General features: G+C 34.8%; 2 protein-coding genes across 2 annotated transcripts; both read left to right on the top strand.

Annotated features, from left to right (window-relative positions):
- The first annotated feature begins 1,178 nt into the window (after positions 1-1,178).
- Positions 1,179-1,890, top strand: LOC100893432 (vesicle-associated membrane protein-associated protein A-like). Its single transcript, XM_030976167.1, has 2 exons — positions 1,179-1,455; positions 1,777-1,890. The coding sequence occupies exons 1-2, from the start codon at positions 1,288-1,290 to the stop codon at positions 1,888-1,890; spliced, it is 282 nt and encodes a 93-aa protein (XP_030832027.1). The 5' UTR covers positions 1,179-1,287.
- An 8,550-nt stretch (positions 1,891-10,440) lies between these two features.
- LOC575312 (ubiquinone biosynthesis protein COQ9, mitochondrial) lies at positions 10,441-15,720 on the top strand. Its single transcript, XM_030975960.1, has 6 exons — positions 10,441-10,551; positions 12,041-12,401; positions 12,997-13,183; positions 13,765-13,920; positions 14,460-14,513; positions 15,676-15,720. The coding sequence occupies exons 1-6, from the start codon at positions 10,509-10,511 to the stop codon at positions 15,709-15,711; spliced, it is 837 nt and encodes a 278-aa protein (XP_030831820.1). The 5' UTR covers positions 10,441-10,508; the 3' UTR covers positions 15,712-15,720.
- The last annotated feature ends 1,949 nt before the right edge of the window (positions 15,721-17,669 follow it).

Below are 17,669 nucleotides of genomic sequence, written 5' to 3'. Positions count from 1 at the left end.
CGATAGACAGATTACCATCAAACTCAAGACATGTATATCTTGCAGAGCGAATGAATTGATTAGATTTTAGGGTCATGAGGTCAAAGGTCACGGGGCTCATAATTATGCACAAATAGCTTGTGAACACATTATCATTAGAACCGACAGATGGATTACTATCAAACTCAGGACATGTTTGTTTTGTGCAGAGCCATAATGTATAATTTATGAAAAATAGCTTGTAGTCACGATATTCTGAGAACCTGTAAATGGATTACAATTATAAAAAAATGCATTTTTAAAATTGCTTCTTTAATTAGTTTATAAAATCGCTCTATGGCGGAGGCATTATTTTCGACTGCGCGCAGTTGAAGATCCATCTAGGGTTTTTTTTTGTGGTAAATTATTTTGTTGGAAACAATTACATTTACACTTGAAATCCGTTTCCAATCAAGGTGTAATCAAAGTTATTTTAGACCTACTACTCAACAGGTTATATTGCTTTTATCATTTTTGTCAATATCTGAGTTTGGAAACCTTTGACATATATATATATTGTGACGTTTGTATGCATTAAAATTATGCACCAAATAAAGAACATGCACTATAAATTCATTATAGACATAATGTGATACTTATATGCATGATCAATGTGATTCATTCCAATGAAACATTTAATTATTCACTCATTTTACTGTTTATACGCATTCAGATGGAGACTGCTAGTAGTGCATTGAATGAATTCATGTCAGCAGCAATTATATATACTTCTGTAAGTATCCAATGATATAAACAGTTCATACACAAGAAATAATTGTATTTTGCAGAAGAACAAAATTATGGAAAGGTTTTTCACCCCAGTCTAGCTATGAACAAAAATTCTGTTGAGGATGACAAAGGATTAACAAATAGATCTTGATATCTGTTGGGCTTGATACACTTGATTTATTGCCTTGATTAGAAATTGTATGACCTCTTGACAAATTGAATTTCTGAAAGATTAAGAAAACTGTATATAGAGAGAATTATAACTGCAATAGTAAGATGAATTTATTCAAACATTTGGGGAAAATATCAATTTTCATTTCAAGTCACTTCATTGCAAAACGTAGTAGCACAAAAGAGCAAGCCCAAATGAGCATATAGTATAACATATTTCATATTGCTATGACTCAAAGGTGATTGTTCTTGATATAAGACCCTAGATTCTTCATGTGAATAATTTCATTTAAGACATCAAGATATGTAATTTGTTGTAACTGGGTTTTTTTTTCTTTGTAGTGGAAAGCATCAAATACTTCTGCTATAATGGACAACGAACTAAAGTGTGTTTTTGGATGGCCAGCCAACCAGCAAGCTCCTGCACCTGCCTCACAAGAAAAGGTATCAACAAGGGATTTAGATACAGTGGTCAAGGAATGCAAGCGACTCAGGAGAGAGGTTGGCAGCTTACGAGCAGAAAACACACAACTAAGGGTGAGGAACGTTTAAGATTATATTTAGACTGGAAATGCTCTTTCTCATCTCAATAAAGTGGCTTTGTCCGTTTCTTTGATATGCAATTATATATTCAAAGGTAATGTTTATCCTGCGTTACCAACCAAGCTTTATTTTACTGTAGGAATATTTATCATTCAAGTAAATGGTTTAGTCTACATTATGGGAGGTTTATTTCCTTTGGTATTTTTGTCATGAAACGCAGTTGCATTGCATAAAGCATGTATCCCCCAAAATGTATATCCATTTTAAAATACGGTGTGTAAAGTGTTTTTTAATGATTTTTCTGTTTGACCTTAGACAGAGGGCGTGAGGCAGCGAAGATTTGAGGGAGAACAACACATGCTACCTACCACCATGATCATCCTGGCAACCTTCTTCATGGGTTTCGTCGTTGGCAAATATGTCTTCTGACACGCCAAAGGTCATCATGACTGTATAAAGCTATATGGATGGTGGTGGGAAAGAGAAAAAGTGTAAAAATGTAAATAATGGTTAAGGAAGTGGATGAATACTGTTATCTTTCCGGATGGGAAGTTGATAGTTCTCAAAAAATTGCTGGATCTCTGAAGTCTTAAGAAATATCTGTTTAATTTAGCTTATAATTGATTACCATTACCTTTCATGTCTGTACCTTTCTTATTGCACTTTGTATAAATGTATCATGTATGTATTTCATCTTTTGCACAAGCTGCGCCTTGAGCATTTGACTGTCAAGTGGATTTGGCGCCTTATAAATCATATGTATTATTATTATTATTATTATTAATGTGTTTTTTATTTCCGATTGTTTATTGCTATGTAGACATATTCTTCTTATCAGAATCACATTGATCTGAAAGAGAATTTGTATAGAAATTGCTCTGACAAGATGAAAATGAATTCAAACTGGACGCGTGCTTATCATATTGGGGTGTTTCTTTTATGACATGCATAGTGTAAATAATAATATATAATAATAAAAATGTTACTTATAAAGCGGTTACCACCGAAGTCTCTAACCGCTAAAAAAAAAAAGTGGGATGCTGGGTTGATCAATTTTAACGAAGTGTATCTGACATTGCAATGTACTCAATGCTTATGAGATTTGTTATGCAGAGTATTTGCTGCAATTTGTGTTCTAATATAATTACGAATGTAGTTTTCTCATTTATATGCTAACAAATGTAAAAGTAATCATTTTTTCCTTCATGTTTGATTTATCAATTATTTGAAATACATGCACAGTGCGACATTATATAGTCAATAATATCAATATACTTCATTTATTTCTAGGGTACAAACATGTATTGTATTCTCTTGTTACGAACCATCACTATTAATAATAATTAATTTTGATAGTATTGATAGGTTTGTTCAGGATTTTTGAAATATTGATATTTGAGGATGAAGTGATTACACACTAAGAAAAAATGGTGCAAGTATATTATGCACCATTAGGGGTGCAAACTAATGCAACACTGGCAGCACCTTTAGGGGTTAAATCCTGCACCCTTTTTAAAGGTGCAATCCTGCACCCTTTAAAAGGGTGCCGGATTGAACCTTTTAGGGGACATGTAACATGTTAGTACCCTTTATGGTTCAATCCTGCACCTTTAGGGGTGCAAACCGATGCAACACTAGCAGCACCTTTATGGGTTCAATCCTGCACCCTTTAAGAGGGTGCCAGATTGCACCTTCAGTTTTAGGAGACATGTTAGTACCCTTAATGGTTCAATCCTGCTCCATAAGGGGTGCAAACCGATGCATTAGCAGCACCTTTAGGGGTTCAATCCTGCACCCTTTAAAAGGTGCAATCCTGTACCCATGCTCGAGGAATACTCGTGAAATTTGTTCGTACACAAATACATATTAAACATGCATGTTGTTTCTTGGTTAGTAATCATAATTTATAATCAATATATCTATTGCTAAAACATGAATGTATTGCAACAAGATCAGACAAAATAATCAATTGGTATAGTTAATGATTGCCGAAGGAAAATACAAATCACAAAATTGATGTGCATTGTCATAATTTCCTTAACAAATCATGATAAATGTATTTTTATGAGAACACGTGTAAAGTAATCATGAATATGCGTGCAATATGCAAACCTTTATTTTGCACCTTTTTTTGGTCGATAGGGTTCATTCTTGTGGGAAGGGTGCAAAATCTTACATTGCACCCTTTTTTTAACCCCTTTTCCTTCAATAGGGTTCATTTTTATGTAAAGGTTGCAAACTCTTATTTTGCGCCCTTTTTAGCATCCTTTTTTCTTAGAGTGTATAATACAACCTACTCGGTATGCTTCCTGCTTCAAATTTGGTTACAAAATTAACTTTTCAGTTACTTCAAAGGATTTTGTTCCATTTCTAAAATTTATCCTTTGAAATCCAAATAGAGGATTGAATAACGTCCATTTATTTTCTGTGGAAACTAAGCAAAGAAAGGAAATACTATTTTCATGGAAATTCAATTTTTTTTTAATAGCATATTCAAATTCAAATTCAAATTCAAATTTATTCATGTTTCCAACAAAACATTACAAATCAATTATAAGCATTTAAAACAAATTTAAGAAATACATGTTGGAAACAGAGGGGTCCACTAAAAAGCAATGCTTGTACAAGTGTGGACACCTCAAATGAAACTTAGGAATAATGAGTAATTAAATTATCTAATATGTAACTACAAAAGGAACTATAAAATAGGGGAAATAAAAGGGGAATGCGAACAGAGACGAGAAAGGGACAAAACAATACTTTACACGACAAAGATAGAAGAACACGGTCATAATACAAAGAGTAGACAATGAAAAAAAGAAGTGAGAGATCGAGGGTACAGAAAATAATACTAAAAGATGAGCTGCATGTGGGGTTGAGAAGAAGATAAGGAAAGAGAAAGGAAAAAGAAAAAAGAAAAAGAAAAAAAGAAGTGCGCGTTAGAAATGAAATAAGCATGAGAAGGAACAATATAATATATCAATCAGGTGGTGATTCTCCAGATGTAATAACAAGCTCTCCCCCCCCCCCCCCCCCTCCCCACCCGTTGTTACTGAGAGAGCAGTGAATTTTACATCATAGATGTCTCACTGTCTTTTGAGATAAAAATATTCAAGTCTGAGCTGAGGATCATACAAGAAAAGTACACTGACGGGACGTCTGCGTTTAATTATGTGAGAGGTGAAATCAGTTTGATTATCTTCACAGTATTTGAGATCACTGTATGGTCACACTACCATACTGCATGCACTGTACGTATCGTACGCCGTTTGCTAGCTGTTAATTGATGACGTGTTGCTCTCAAATGACGGAAGAAGTGAAATGTTTCCGATGTGGAATATAAAGCAAATAATCCTCGGCGATCTGAATGTTTACGCTTTCTTTTATGGGTGTCGATCCCGGGGGGGGGGGGGGATGGGGGGATATATCCCCCCAATATTTCAGGTGGGGGGGATGGCCTGTACAATCACCCCCCCCCCCCAATAATTCACCATCAAAACAAAAAAAAATGAAGAGAAAAATTAAGGATGAGAGCCCGATGAGAGTAGTTAATGGTTATTACTCGCAAGATGACCATCAATATACACATTTTGCTATCTCATTTTCATAATACATACATATATACGAAGCAAGTAAGCCAACCGTATATGAGACAAGAATAAATTGAATTCTCGCTCATACGGCTTCATCAGGAATTGATGAATTTATTCAATTTTTTCAATCAATAGCATCATAGAAATGCAGTGCGCCAAATGCAAAGACGCAGCGTCAAAAAGCAACGAGCTAAATGTTAGGCGCGAAGCGCAAAAATAGCAATCTGCAATGCACATCAGACAATCCTGGACAGTGTAAACATAGATGAACTCTGTAACGATTTCGTGATGAGATCGGAGACAAGGAGAAAGATTTTCGGACGTTAGTATGACTTATAAACTAGTTCTCTAGTTGTTATGTTGTTTCCGTTCACCCTTTTTAAAATTCACGTCATTGTATCTTAATTTTTGTTTTTTTCACTCATTTTATTTCCTGATATTTCCTAAAAGATTTTTCATTTTTGGAGAAAGATTATTATGTCACAACTTATTTGTAACACAAATTATATTCAGTGGGGAAACTGAATTCAGACAAGGATTAATATAGAGAACAGTACAACGAATCGTCTTCTTTCTCTAATAATTCAGTGAAAAGGGCAAAGCTGTTAGGGGGCAACTGAATTCAGACGTGGATTAAGCGTAATAATCAAATGAAACGTCAAAGTACACGATACAACGAAGCGTCTTCTTTTACGAATAATTTAATGAAACGTGAAAGCTTCCGCGCTAAGCGCGGAATGGGCGAAAATGAATACAGACAAGGATTAAGAATAATAATTTATTGAAACGTTAAAGCTTCCGCGCTTCGCGCGGTAGGGGGGAAACCGAGTTCATGAAGGACACGATACAACAAATCGTCTTCTTTCACTAAAGTGAAAGCTTCCGCGCTTCGCGCAGGAATGGGCGAAAATGAATTCAGACAAGGATTAAGAGTCGAGAATGGTACAGAGGATCGTCTTCTTTCTTTAATCATCTGATGAAACGTCAGAGCTTCCGCGCTACGCGCGGGGAAGGGGGAATTTGATCCAAACATTAAGGATTAAGAGTCGAGAATGGTACATCGAATCGTCTTCTTTATTTAATAATCTGATGAAACGTCAGAGGTTCCGCGCTACGCGCGGAGGAAGGGGAACTTGATTCAAACAAGGATTAAGAGTCGAGAACGGTCCAACGAATCGTCTTCTTTCCCTTATAATTTAGTGAAACGTCAAAGCTTCCGCGCTTCGCCGGGGGGGGGGGGACTCCCCCTCCCTGCACGCAACCCCCTAGGGACCGCGCTTCGCGTGCTCACTACCGCCCCCTAAAATGAAATCCTGGCTACGCGCTTGGGAGGGGTGCAACTTGCAACACGCTTCTACCTCCTGATTGCTTGATCCATTGCCGAAAATATTTTGGCACCTATCATCCCCCCCAACCACGGATACAAATCGACACCCTTGCTTTCTTTCTTTAGCTTCGCTTCGGAAAGATAGCTACATCCAGATCGCCTCGGAGTCCCATCACCTTCACCAACGGTAGTTATTTGCGTATTCTTTGCTACAGCAAGCTGCTTATTCTGCTTTAATATAAAGTATTATGTATTATGTATGTACATCAACATTGGATATAATGATAAGCAATGCAAGTAGATGACATGCAAGCAGAAGACAATAATGGATATGACACAAAATGTGACTTAAACATTCACACTGAATACTGGTAGTAGTCAACAGACTGTATCATAACAAATGAAAAAGATTTGTATATTATTGGTATGTACATAATATATATAATTATATGTTTTGCCATTACCGAAAAAGTTATGATTGCTCTTATCAAACTTACCAAAAATCCCCATGGTCCATTACAACTAGTATCTTCTCAATATAGTTGTACCTTATGAGCACATGGCCATGGGGGGGGGGGGGGGCTGTACAAATATATTACTTAGTTTTTTTAATTTCATTTCAATGTTCTGTGTCTAGTTCTTTGTGACTAAGTATTTGTAAGTCTTCTGTTTGTACTTTCTTCGTGTTTTTCTTTTGTCTGAACACAAATCCTATGTTGGAATAAAACTCATATATTTCATTTTCATGTTATATAACCTTATTAAAGCAGTATTTTCATGTTTTCCAAGGTAATTTAAAATTGAAATTTGAGATTTCAGGTTCAATTTCAATGTTTTTTCAGACAAAGATATGTTTGGGCATTCTTTGAAATTGTTATGACGAGGTATAACTAATACTTGAACAATCTCCAATACTCTGCATTCAGTATTCCCCACTTTTAGGGTTGTTTATCCATTACAGATGTAGCTGTACATGATGTGCATGTTACCCATTTGCTCAAAGACACATTGCCAACCCGCAAGGTATAAACCAGTTTTGGAAACGCCCCCCTCTCAAAAAATGAAATGGAAGCTCTTATTACCAATCATGTGAGAGAAAATGTTTTGACTAATACATGATGATACAAATTCTGCCGGGAAACCGCTTACTAATTGATATATTAATTTTGGTAAATTATCATATCGATCCGGCCTGGATAGATATCGCGAATACACTTCAACTTTGGCTTTTTTGCGAAATTAGGTTGAAGTATTGCCATCTAACCCTCTGAAGGCAACATTTAAACATTATCCTGCATCAAAAATGTATTGGTTTTTGATTGGTTGAGAGCTTGTCATATGACCAAAAATATTTCAACTATTTTAAGGTTGCTCTGAAAAAAATACTATTTGGGAGTAGAAGTATTTTTTGGGAGTACTTTTTGGGAGTTGACATTTTTTCGCAGTCGTTTTTGTTTTTGAATTTATTTTTTCTTCAAATCTTAATTTAATTATTTGTTTTTATTTTCAATTCTCTTTTAACAAAAGCTGTAATTTTCGACATTTAGATAACAATTTTCAAAAAATTGTATTTTTTTTCTTCTTCAAAATAAATTTTTGACGCAGGATATAAAACAAATATACCATGCCTTCTTTTCGAGGTATATGGTTAAAACTATGGGCCTCGGTGACTCCAATAGTACCATTTGCTTCGGGGCTGCAACCCTCAGCAAATATTGGACTCACCTCTTGAGTTTTAACCAGAACCTCTCAAGACAGTGTATATTTGTATACTTTATTATTCTTTGTTGTTTGGAAAATGTTTTCACCCCAATAAAATGATATTATTTATACGTGATACATGTCATGTGTTTGTGTACTTATTTACATTATCCCACCATTATTGTGCTATGTTGACAGTGTATAATAAAAATGGAAATGTAGTAAAACATCTTAGTCATTGAGTGACAATCATAATTATTGTGTTAGAGCTTTTGTGGACAGTCTCTCTCTCTCTCTCTCTCTTTTCTTTCACACCTTTTTGGGGGTAAGTTTTGTATACAGATTTGTTTATCCTATCAACAGTACAAAACACAATGGTGTTGCAGATACTACATCATTCGGGGAATTCTCCTTACTGCTATAGATAGACCAACTAGAGAAGGTCCAAAGACGTGCACTTCGTTTCATTTGTGGAAACTACCAGCGTGATGCCAGTGTAACATCCATGCGAGAACAACTTAATCTCCCAACTCTTGAAGAAAGAAGCAAACGGGCACGTTTGTCAATGTTCTACAAGATAGTAAATAATAAATTTGCGATACCAATACCGGATTACATCAAACCGAGGGAGCGAACTATAAGTCAAGGAGGAGTCAACAACAACGATACACGAGACTAGGCTCTTCAATGGACACTTACAAATTAAGTTATTTCCCCAGGACACTTAAGGACTGCTACCTCAAATCATCGTTGAACTGCCTTCTTTGGAGCAGTTCAAGGTGGCTCTTGAAACAATTTAGTTCCATTTTCAGGAACTGTATACCGCATAGAGCTGTATATAACAACTTTATGCTTTATCCCTCATCTCGATGCTGAACAGGCGTTGATGCATGAGTATTACCATATAGAAGTAGAAGGAGTAGGATTCAGCCTGTTTGCTATTGTTTGTAATAAAAATTATATGAAACATGATTAGGCATGAAACTTATAAGATTTGTCTCAGAATATTATCTTAGAATATATTTCACAATTCAAAAAACTGTTGCCAATCGAGTCTTTATCTTAAAATTCAAACAACCATCATGTAATCACATTCTCTTTTAACATGGTTGTGAGCAGATACATGTTTCCCTGCATGTACTGTACCATCAAAGTTCAACCTTTATAACAAGTTTCTTTGAAAGAAAACAAAAGAAAGTGGGTGAAATTTTGAACAAAATTGCATAAAATGTTTTGTTTAAAGATTAATGTTTATTGTTAAAATCACAAACCATGGAATTTTCAACCTGGCAATACATTTGTTGTAATTTGTAGGTTAACATTACTTTGTATTTTATTTTTGTCAAGCGCTTAGAAACTTTGTATTAAGTATGTGGTGTAGCATCTCATTTTGGGTAATTCAGGACAAGGAGCATAATCCCAATATTTCTGGAGGTTCTTTGACAAAATATGCCACAAATAGTACAAGCTTGAGGGAAAAGGTGCTTGGCAAAGATATAGAAAGTCATTAGGTATGTATATTGTGTTGAAGAAATGGGGCAGCTGTTCATACTTATTTTTCAGTCAAAGGACCACTGTACCAGTTTTGAGTGATCTCATCTTGAACAAGTTATAACCTTATCATTTTGTATCACAGTATTTAGGTAACCTTTAATTTTACTTTTTCACTCAATTCAACTACTACTAGGGTTGGATTTTTTTGATTTTTTTTTTGTATTGATGGGGAAAAAAACAAGCAAAAAACAGCAAAATCGAGATAGAAGGAGAGAAGAAGAAAAAAAGATAAATACTTAAATTAAATAATGCAGTACATATCATGGATATAATTATATAAAAACTGGTAAACCAGTTTCAACCATAAATTCAAAACTCTGTTTATAAACATGTATAGTAAGTTTACCATTCTTTCTTGCCACTTTGTTTTTAATTTTTCTATAAGTTTGAAGCCTTGAAATTTGGGGGATTCAATTAAAAATAAGTTACTGGAAAGTTATAAATAAAAAAAATCCTTTTTGCATGGGTCAATGCAATTTTTCTTGGGATTAATTTCAAACACCAAATTATTTTCATTCCTAATGCCCACAAGTAATAATTAGATTGAAGCCAATTATTGCATTGATTCCTGCTTATGATACATTTGGCCTAGTATCCACCCCAAAAGACAAGCAAACAAAACTTAAACTATATAGATCGATCTAGGCCTAAACGGCATAACCAGAAAAGGGAATGTCGTCTGCTAGCTGCAGTAAGTGGTCCTGTGAAAAATTGTTCGCTGCTACCGTATACCAGCTGCATACATGTATATTAAAAACCATAACACACAGTGCATCAGCAAAATTATTATGAAACAGTACAGCTAGCTACAGAGGGCCTAGCATTTATATCCGACAGAAATTGCTAGCAAAAGCATACATAAATTACTGAAAATGGCGACCTTACAGGGGTTTAGATTTGCTCGGAACTTGTTAGGTAAGTTTTCTTCATATAAATGGTAAGAAAATGTATTCAATTTACTTGAAATGAAACGTTTGGGCCTTGTTGTTCACGTTCTAGCAGCCTGCTGCAAGCGGTCTGAAGCTGGAGGTCTTACGAAGCCTCGTTCACTTGCGCCCCCGAACTTTCGGTCGAAAGTACTATGACACACCCGTAGAGCCAACCAGCCACCGGCTATGTACAGTGCGTCCCCACAAAAAACGAAACCGAGACATATCGATGTTCTATCATAACTTAATCACAATTATAATAAATAGATGACACATATTTGTAAAGCTTAGATCCTCTTTCATTTGATGCAGCTCATATGATGCATATTTCATGCATGAGTGATTAAAAACAATTTGAAGAGAGGGTAGGCCCTACCAAAAAGTCATTTGGCTGACGGTAGACTAGATCTATCTGAATTTCAAAGAGAAAATCACATTTCTAGAAAGTTCATTTTCTGTCCGCTCATATGACACCTCAATCAGGAACAATGAGCCAGGAATATCAAACAAAGTTCTGTTTGTTTAAATTTAAAGTAATGCTTGTATTTCCATAATTTCAGTAAACGAATTTGTATTCAATGGCTGCCTGTCTTTCGTCTTCTATGTGCATGGCTGGTCGTCAACGAAACAGAGTTAAGACTTTTTGTCAACTCTGTTTGTTGCTACGGCAGGCAAGAATATGGAATGGTTGAAAATATATATTGTACTAATCACCTGCTTATTGTAAATTATACACTCACCAAAGGCCAAGCTAGGATAAAACTATTCTTAAATCGGTTTGTTTTACACCTGGGCAGACTCACTTGTTTACTTCTCTTAAGGTTATATTTCTCTCGATATCTCTCATTTTGGTGGTAGAAGGTCATTTAGTTTGTGTTCTGGTTTCTGTATTTGGTTAAATAATTGTAAGCACATATTATTTCTACGATCAGCTAGGGAATCAATGTTCAGTACATTTGAAGCATTAGTATAAGGTAGGTTGGGGTGATTATTCTCAAGGCACCTTTTTGTATTGATTCCAATAATTAGATCGTTCTTTGTTTAGGCCCCCGCAAAAGACTTGAAATGCATATTCCAATATAGACCTTATGCAAGCTTTTTGGTACCTATACACAAATCGTCTTGAACAAGACCGGCTCTATGTAATTGGACCAAGAGAAAGAGGATTCACAAATGCTTGATGATATTTAGATCTATGATCTAACTAATATCTATCATTGTCTATAATCCTACTATTCCTAGATCAATTCTATAGAGCCCAAATTTCTTAAAAATTTTAGGAAAATAAATCTCTCATGTGAGGAGAGTAGACAAAACAGGTTGATTGATGAAAACAAAGGTTTCTTTGCTTATTTATTTATGTATTCTAAATTTATTTATTTATTCATTCATTTTTCTTTAATACTTGGTTCATTCACCACAAAATAAAAGTTATGGAAGCCTATTATTTTTTTTAAAATAATTTCATTGCACAGGACTGAACTGTAGATGGTTATCCACCTCGATGAGATACAGACAAGGAGACGGTGAAGCCCGGAGTAGCAGTGACTCATCATCTTCATCAGAGAGTGATCAGTCAGCTCATGAAGAGGAACCCAGTGTAGAGGACATCCAGAAGATTGTACTCAACACTGCTCTAGAGTTTGTACCCATCCATGGCTGGACAGTCCAGTCCCTCTCTGAGGCTGCCAAGCATGAAGGCTACCCTGGAGTAGCCCATGGGATGTTCCCTAGAGGTGGGGGTGATCTCATGCATCATTTTGTGAAGGAGTGTAACTCACAGTTAGCAGAGCAACTGGCTTTGGAAGCCAGTAAAGAAGTGGAGGAAGCAGAGAGGTATGTTGTGTTATCCCTGGACTCATCAGTAACTCAGACAAATATCTTCCTCAGATTCACTTCTTTTCTAGATGCTAATTCAGTTTGCCCTAGGCTGAAAGTCTAGAAAAAAATCCCCCCCCAAAAAAAAAAAATTAAAAAAAAATAAATAAATAATAAATAAATAAATAAATAAATAAATAAATAAATAAATTAAAAAATAGACAATCATTTCTTGCTTAGTATTTGTTTATATAAATCACATTTTTAACCGCTCCTTTTTTTTAACTTAGGTTTGATTATATCAATGCACCCCAAAATCAATTTGTTTTCATTCCTTTCAAAATTACATCATTAATAATGTCTTATCACCTACAACTCACAGGTTTTATATTTATTTTTTCTGCAACAATATGTGCTCAATAAAAAAAATCATAACAAGTTATTTGTACCAACAAGAGACATATTGCTATGTTCTTTTTTATATTTTGCTTTTGCATGGTAGAAGAAATATAAGAATTATTATAGAAACAGGACAAAGTATAAAGCAATATAATTAAGTAGGCATATCAAATATAAAAACCAATGTGATCTCAATTGACTTGATTAACCACAGGAAGAAGACAGGTGCTGTAATCCGTGATGCCTTACAGACTCGTCTAAGAATGATCATCCCGTATCATGCACAGTGGCCTGAAGCTATGTGTCTTACAGCTCGACCTGAGAATATAGCAGAACACTTCAGTAATCTAGCAAACCTCATGGATACTATCTGGTATCATGCCGGAGATAAATCAGCAGATGTAAGTTTCACATCTTCAAGTTATTTATTCATTCTCCTTTCCCCCCTCTTTTTTCTGTATTTTTTATTGTTTCCTCTTTATTAATCTTCATTTAATTTCTTCTCATTATGATCCTACATCTGTTTATTCTGCTGTTTTAATACTTTAGTTTTTCTATTTTCTCAGATTTCTAAATCCAGACATTGATTGATATAGCACCTTTCACCTTCTATTCGAGAAGACTGTAATCCATTGTAAAGTATTAAATCTATTTAAACGTCCTTAAAATCACAATGGAAGAACTAATGTTCCTGACACGAACAACAAATAGCTCTTCAGAATGTTTACTGCATTCTTAGCAGAATAGATATTCAGTGAAATGTAGACTTATCTTCCTCTGTCTCCCTCTCTAGCTGGTGAACAATATATAGACAAATCTTATATCTGCAAACACATTTTCATTGAGGATGGGGACATTCTCTACAATGTTTTATATATTCACAGTAGATTATTTGTATACTAATGTATTATCAAACAAAATTTGTCTGATTTTTTTTCTTTTCAACTAATATGCCGTTAATTTTTTTTATTATTCATTTTAGTTCAACTGGTACACCAAGCGACTATCCCTAGCAGCGGTGTATAAGAGTACAGAACTGTGCTTTATTCAGGATAAGTCACCAGATTTTGAAGAAACCTGGACATTTTTAGACAACAGGCTGACAGACTTTACTAGATTCGCAAAGTTCAGAGGAGAGGTAAAACCTTTTGACACACTGAGGTCTGCTTGGTGCCTTATTAATGGCTCATGGCTACTTTCTAATTAGTCCAAAGTTTGCAGAAAATCAGATTTGAACTATTAAAACAATGTTCACTTTTCCTTCCAATTTTGTATTTTATTATCAATAGAGGGATACAATACTTGCTATCCAATTCTGTACTTGTTGTCACTGAAAATTATATTAATCCAAACACACAAATATTATAGTTATTTTAGGAATTTGTTTGGAATTTGTTGGAAACAATTACTTTTCACTTAGCACAGATTTCCAATTAAAGTTTAAACAAAGTTATTTTGGACCTGCTATTCAACAGGTTATATTGCTTTTTTTTCTTCTCATTTTGTCATTATTTGAGTGAGGAAGCCTTTGACATGGAATATCTTGTCTAGTTCGTATGCAGTATAGGCACCAAATGAAGAACGCATTGTAAGCATGATGTGATACGTATTTGATCAATGTGATTCATTTCTATGATACATGTAATAATTCACTATTTTACTATTCTTTCCCTTCAGATGGAGACTGCGAGTAGTGCAATGAATGAATTCATGTCAGCAGCAATCACTTCTGTAAGTATCCAAGGATATACAAAGTTCATAAACAAGAAATAATTACATCTACATCACCATGCAAGCCGATACTTATAAGTAGCATCTAAGAAATAATTGTTTTTGAAGAGAAAAAATAATAGTAAGGTTTTTCATCCCATTCCATGAATTGCTGAGTTGTTAAAGATGAAGATCTTAATTTGTATGGCACGCATACACCTTGATGAGCAGTAACATGACCTCAAATTAAATATTTGAAAGATTAAGAAAACTAGTTATATAGCATTGTGAAAAGATTAGAGAGAAGAGGTTTGTATGTAATAACTGCAGTGGTGGTGCATTTCTTTCAACATTAAAAACAAATCCTGAATATCAGGCTTTTAAAAGGCATGAAGAGAGCATGCATGTTTCCTTCAACTGTTTGAGGAGATATATTGAAGTCACTTCTTACGTTTTTGGTGCAATGTTCACAATTTGATTTTACATTTATTTGCGTAGAGCTTTGCTTGAAATTAACTTCAAAGCCAAACCCTGTAGCACAAAATAGCTTGCCCAATGAGCATGATATAACACATTTCATATTGCTATGATTCAAAGGTTAATTGTTATCGATATGATGCCCCTGAAAACCTACTTGTTTATTGAGATACAAATACTATAAAATTCAGATATTGAAGTCAGACTACAATATTAGATCACCAACATGTAATGATCCCATTTCATCTGTGATTCTTATTTCAGTGGGTGTGTGTGTGTGTGTGTGCCACTAACTAGAATTGCCTTGCAACCTTTAAAACAAGATATCCTTGCCTACATGTACAGTGAACAACTTCAGAGTTAAATTCATACCCTTACCATCAACAAATGATTTGTCCCGATTTGCGTTTCTTGAGAATGTGACATATTAAAGCTTACATCTTAAGGTATTCAAAAATGGCTGTAATTCAACCAGTCCAACTTTCATTCTTGAGTTAAAAAACATAACATTTACAAGAGGAATGAATAATTTAAATGTATATTGATTTAAACTGTTCAGTATAATGAGAATTAAAAAGAATGGAAGGAGATTATACTGTGTTTCTTAATATATTTATAACACTCCTGTCCTACATCCGTTCATGCATTGCCTAATTTTGTAGATGAAACTCAAGGTTTAACATGTAAACCTTTCTCGTCTTTGCAGGCAAGGAATATTTCAGGCCTAAATTCAAGAAACTGAAGGAAACATGGAACATGAAGTCTCATCCACCATCCTGTCTGCTCAGCTGTAGAACCATGTACACCAAACAGGTTTCTTGTGTTTAACAGGTGCATTGAGTTGGATTGTGGATGATAAAGGAGACCACATGGAATGGTTCTTCCATCATTTGTTTTCTGTGTCATTGCTAAATGCAAACTGTAGAGGGCAGCAGCAATGATGATGTCATGCACTTGATCATGCTCTGTATTGGTATTAATAATATAATGCAGGATTCAACAATAACAGGCGCCAGTGACATTGGGTCGAAACCCCCCTTCCCTCGAAATTCAAAATTTTTACATAGGGCTCAGACATGTATACAGTATAACAACCTTAAAAAACTCTATCTGGGGGGTGTTTCACAAAGATCCTAAGTTGGACTTAAAAATTATGGAGAGCCATTTGTAGCCTTAAAATAAAATTTATTCATAAGCGAAAAATCAAGTATTTTAGACTTTTTATAAATTCCGGGTCAAGAACATGATTTGAATCAACATTTTATGCCTTTTAAAATAACTTTTACAAAATATTTTCATAGATGTTAACGGCTTTCAATAATTGTTAAGTCCAGCTTAGAGAAAAGTTCAACTTGGAATCTTTGTGAAACACCCCCCTGGACCCTCTTCAAATGAAGTTAGTGTGGAGCCCTGTATAATGCACCTATATTGCCTGATATGTCTACTTACCTATTATTTTTAGATGCATGAATCATGATACTCCAGCTTTTAATAGCCTCACTTCCCTAATAAGGACCTGGGGAAATCAAGTCTTCCTACTGATTCCCATTCACCTCGCATGGGTGGGGTGTGGCAAATGTAGACTACCAGTTATTTATCCATTTATTCGCTATTAACATGCCAGTATGTAAGGCAACCTGGAGGAGAGTGTTTAAATTTTGTTTAGAGCTGGGAGGGGGTGGGGGTACTCCTCTGCACAGTGTTTACCTTATCTTACATAATTGAAGAGCCATTGTAGAGAAGCACTGTCATAAAAAAAAGGATCCACTACTATTTCTTGATCTTATAATTATTATTAAAAAAACTTGGTCAATTTATGGAAATTGGTAAATACATTTTTCCATGATACATACCAAAATTGCTATTGATAATGATGAGGAATTGTATTTTTGTATGCAAAAACAGTTAGAGTTACAGTTAAACAGAATCATTGTCAACTTGCCCTATGAATGTAATTTAGTACAAGAACTGTACAGTATATTTGTCTTTCCTCTTCTTTAAAAAACAAAGTTTATGCATATAAATGCCTTTGCTATACATAGATCATATGTGTATCTGTCATTTATATACCGGTATGTACTTTTCTTACAAAATATCAGGTTGTGTTTCTAAAAACTCTATGTACCTCTCATGTTAGTAGGCTCTGAATGGTCTTAGGAACAGTTTGTACAGTAATTACCATTTTAAATCCAGACTAGACTTGAAACATCCAATTGTATAAATATTATTTCATACTTCCCCATTCAGCATCTGTAAGTTTTTCTCTCTCTCTTTTTGCTGCTCTTACCAAACAAAATTGTTATCAAAGTTCTCTCTTTAAAGGTAAGAATGAAAGTAGAATTTTCTGACAGACAACCCTTATACTTGTCTCAAGGAGCACTAGTCACAAGAGACCATTTGTCATATATTTTATTTTCAAGTCTCCCACGCAGGCTTGGTTGTTATGCAAACATTACATGTTTTTAACCAAGTCATCTAGAATGCATGAACATACTGGTTTAGTTAAACTACACAAAGTGAAAGTTAGAATATAATTGAGCTGTTTATCAATTAGGTTCTTGTCAACAAAATTATGATCAAAGTTCTGAAAGTAGAATTTTCTGACAGACAACCCATATACTTTGCTCAAGGAGCACTAGTCACAAGAGACCATTTGTCATATTTCTAATTCCATGTTTCCCACGCAGGCTTGGTTGTTCT

This window comes from Strongylocentrotus purpuratus, unplaced genomic scaffold, assembly GCF_000002235.5.
Source record: "Strongylocentrotus purpuratus isolate Spur 01 unplaced genomic scaffold, Spur_5.0 spur5_scaffold_8, whole genome shotgun sequence".
Lineage (NCBI taxonomy): Eukaryota > Metazoa > Echinodermata > Echinoidea > Camarodonta > Strongylocentrotidae > Strongylocentrotus > Strongylocentrotus purpuratus.
Note: the sequence above shows the minus strand (reverse complement) of the source record. Positions and strands in the feature narration are given on the sequence as shown.